Genomic DNA, 2,625 nt, shown 5'->3' on the forward strand with positions numbered 1-2,625 from the left:
ACCACTATGTTTGCTACCCATTCAGAATGCTCAACTTCTCTAATGATGCCATTATCTAACATCTTCTGTATCTCCACTTGGACTGCATCTTCATACATTGGCCTTACTTTTCTATGCTTCTGATGTATTGGCGTTGCATTTTCCTCCATATTCAGTTTATGCGAACATACTTCTGGATCGATATCGGTGAGGTCCGACATCGATCATGCAAAAACATCTTGATTCTCTTCCAAAAACACTATCAAATTTTCTCTTATATCTTCAGTCAATTCTGTACCAATGAACGTATGACACTCACCTTTTCCTTTACCGATATTAATATTGTCCACCGTTTCTATGGTTTTCCTTTCCTATGGTGGTTCCTTCTACTTATTCATCTCCTGAGTAAACTTTACCTGCTCCTATATCTGCATGTTAATATCGGCAGACAAAGTTTGCTGTAACTTCTAAGTAGAGTTTTCTAAGATGGCCCCGATGTCTTGGCTTTTCCCCTTCATCATTCCCTTCACTATAACGAAATTATACTTTTTTTATTCTGATTGATCTCCCCTAATCTCGTGCAATCCATATACAGTTGGGAATCTGAGTACCTGATAAAATGTACTAGGTACAACCTTCATTTTATGTATCCATTTCCTTCCCAATATCGCATTGTGATCAGATTGGTGCTTGATGACTACGAACTTTGTCATTACCGTTTGAGGCCCCGCTCGAACTGACAATTTTATCTCCCCAGCAGGTTTTGTAGAAGTTCCATTAAAACCATATAAATTGAACTTCGGTGGTTTTAAATGCGTCTCATCGAGACCAACTCCTTTGAAAGCTTTCCAAAATAAAATATTAATCGAACTTCCACAATCTACTAATATCTTTTGTACATCATAGCCCGAAATACGTAGAGTGATCAGCAATGCATTATCATGTGGCAACATTACCTTAGACAAATCCTCCAGCACAAACATGATTGCTCCAGGAATGCTAGAAGATATCAACTGCTGACTTACTGGCACTGGTTCGATATTAACCTCGAGCACCTCCTTGACCGTTGATATCTTCCTAATCTTACCTCGAACAATCTTTTTCTGAGGAATTTCTCCCTTGTAAATCATGTTTATTATGCCCAATGGCTTTTCTCTTATAGTTGTTGTTTCTGCAAGCCTGACATCGGCACGAAATTCTCTTAGTTTCCCATCTTTCATAAGCCTGTCTATCTCCTTTAATAACTGGAGACACCTATTTGTCTCATGGTTCTCATTCTTGTGGAACTGACAATATGGCCTTCCTTTCATCTCTCTAAGAGTATATTTCATCCATACCACAAAATCTTCCTTTGCTAATCGCCGCAAAATATCTTCTGCCATGGAATTTAGAGCTATGAAATTACTAGGATCAAGCTCCTCCTTCAATGTTCTGTCATATTTCCTTCGCTGTTGAGACTGATTATCTCGACTTGTATAATGCTCCCGAGGCCTTTTGTTATCTGACCTCAAGAAATCTCGATTTTCATATCGATCATTACTATCCTTCTCTTTTTTCCCTGTGTCGGTGACTTGCAACACCGCTTGCACCGTGGCGGTTCTTAACCCTTCTCCTACTATGATATCTCTATCCACCTTATTATACAACTCTTGCAAAGTTTGCACTTCTTTCCTCAACAGATACTTATGCATATAAGATCCTGGGATTACCCCCGCCTGAAAAGCTATGACCTCTGTCATCTTTGACTCATCCAACCTTTCCACCGACTGTGTTTCAGCCTTGAATCTTGTTAGAAAATCTTTTAATGACTCTTTGTTTGCTTGCTTCAACTGAAATAAAGCTGACACTTGCTTTGGCTTCATCCTTTGGTGACCATAATTAGTGAGAAACCTTTCTTCAATCTCTCTAAAACATGAAATGGATCCTTCTGGAATTGTGCAAAACCACTTCAGTGCTTTTCCTTTCAAGCTTGATGAGAATGACCTACATAAGACAGTATCCCAATATTCAGTGCCCTGATATATTGAGAACTGATGTCGATAACTAAACAGATGATCCATGAGGTCCGTAGCCCCTTCATATTGGCTCAATTTTGGATTTTTGAACTTCGGAGGTAACGATGCCCTCTCTATCTCCTTTCTTAATGGGTTTCTACCGACATCATCCGCCAGCTTTCTTATCGATGCCGAGACTTTTTCTAACAACTGATTTCCTAACTGCTTTTGCATCATTTCTTGCACCATTTCCTTCGTGACTAAGGCTTTGTTTTCTTCTTCATTCACCTCTTTTGGAGTTGTTCTCGCTACAAATTGGACTTCCTCGATATGACTCATTTTCCTCTCCTCGAGATGACTTTTTCTAATTATTGGAGTTCCTGAACTTTATTCCTCATCATCCTTCTCATACATAGCATCTTCAGCACGCTTCTCCTTCTCTTCCCTTATCAATTTATTCTCAGCCATTAACATCTGATTCTGCTTTTCTAATTCATTCATCCTTCTCAACAAATCTTTTAAAAACACTTCTTTCTCTTGCATTTTCTCTGCTTTTTCTATCATCCTACTTGTTGATCTTCGAGTTCTTCGCTCCTCATTCTTAGATATAGCCTGAGAAGTGCTTCTCTCATTCATCAACATTGCCTTACTT

At 38.9% G+C, this 2,625-nt stretch overlaps 1 protein-coding gene across 1 annotated transcript; it reads right to left on the reverse strand.

Annotated features, from left to right (window-relative positions):
• Nucleotides 1–530: 530 nt before the first annotated feature.
• Nucleotides 531–2,312, reverse strand: LOC147488292 (uncharacterized). The gene has a single exon (XM_086574337.1). It carries the CDS (start codon nt 2,310–2,312, stop codon nt 531–533), a length of 1,782 nt encoding a protein of 593 aa, XP_086430463.1.
• Nucleotides 2,313–2,625: the final 313 nt, after the last annotated feature.

The sequence above is a fragment of the Coptis chinensis genome, chromosome 7 (genome assembly GCF_015680905.1).
Source record: "Coptis chinensis isolate HL-2020 chromosome 7, ASM1568090v1, whole genome shotgun sequence".
Lineage (NCBI taxonomy): Eukaryota > Viridiplantae > Streptophyta > Magnoliopsida > Ranunculales > Ranunculaceae > Coptis > Coptis chinensis.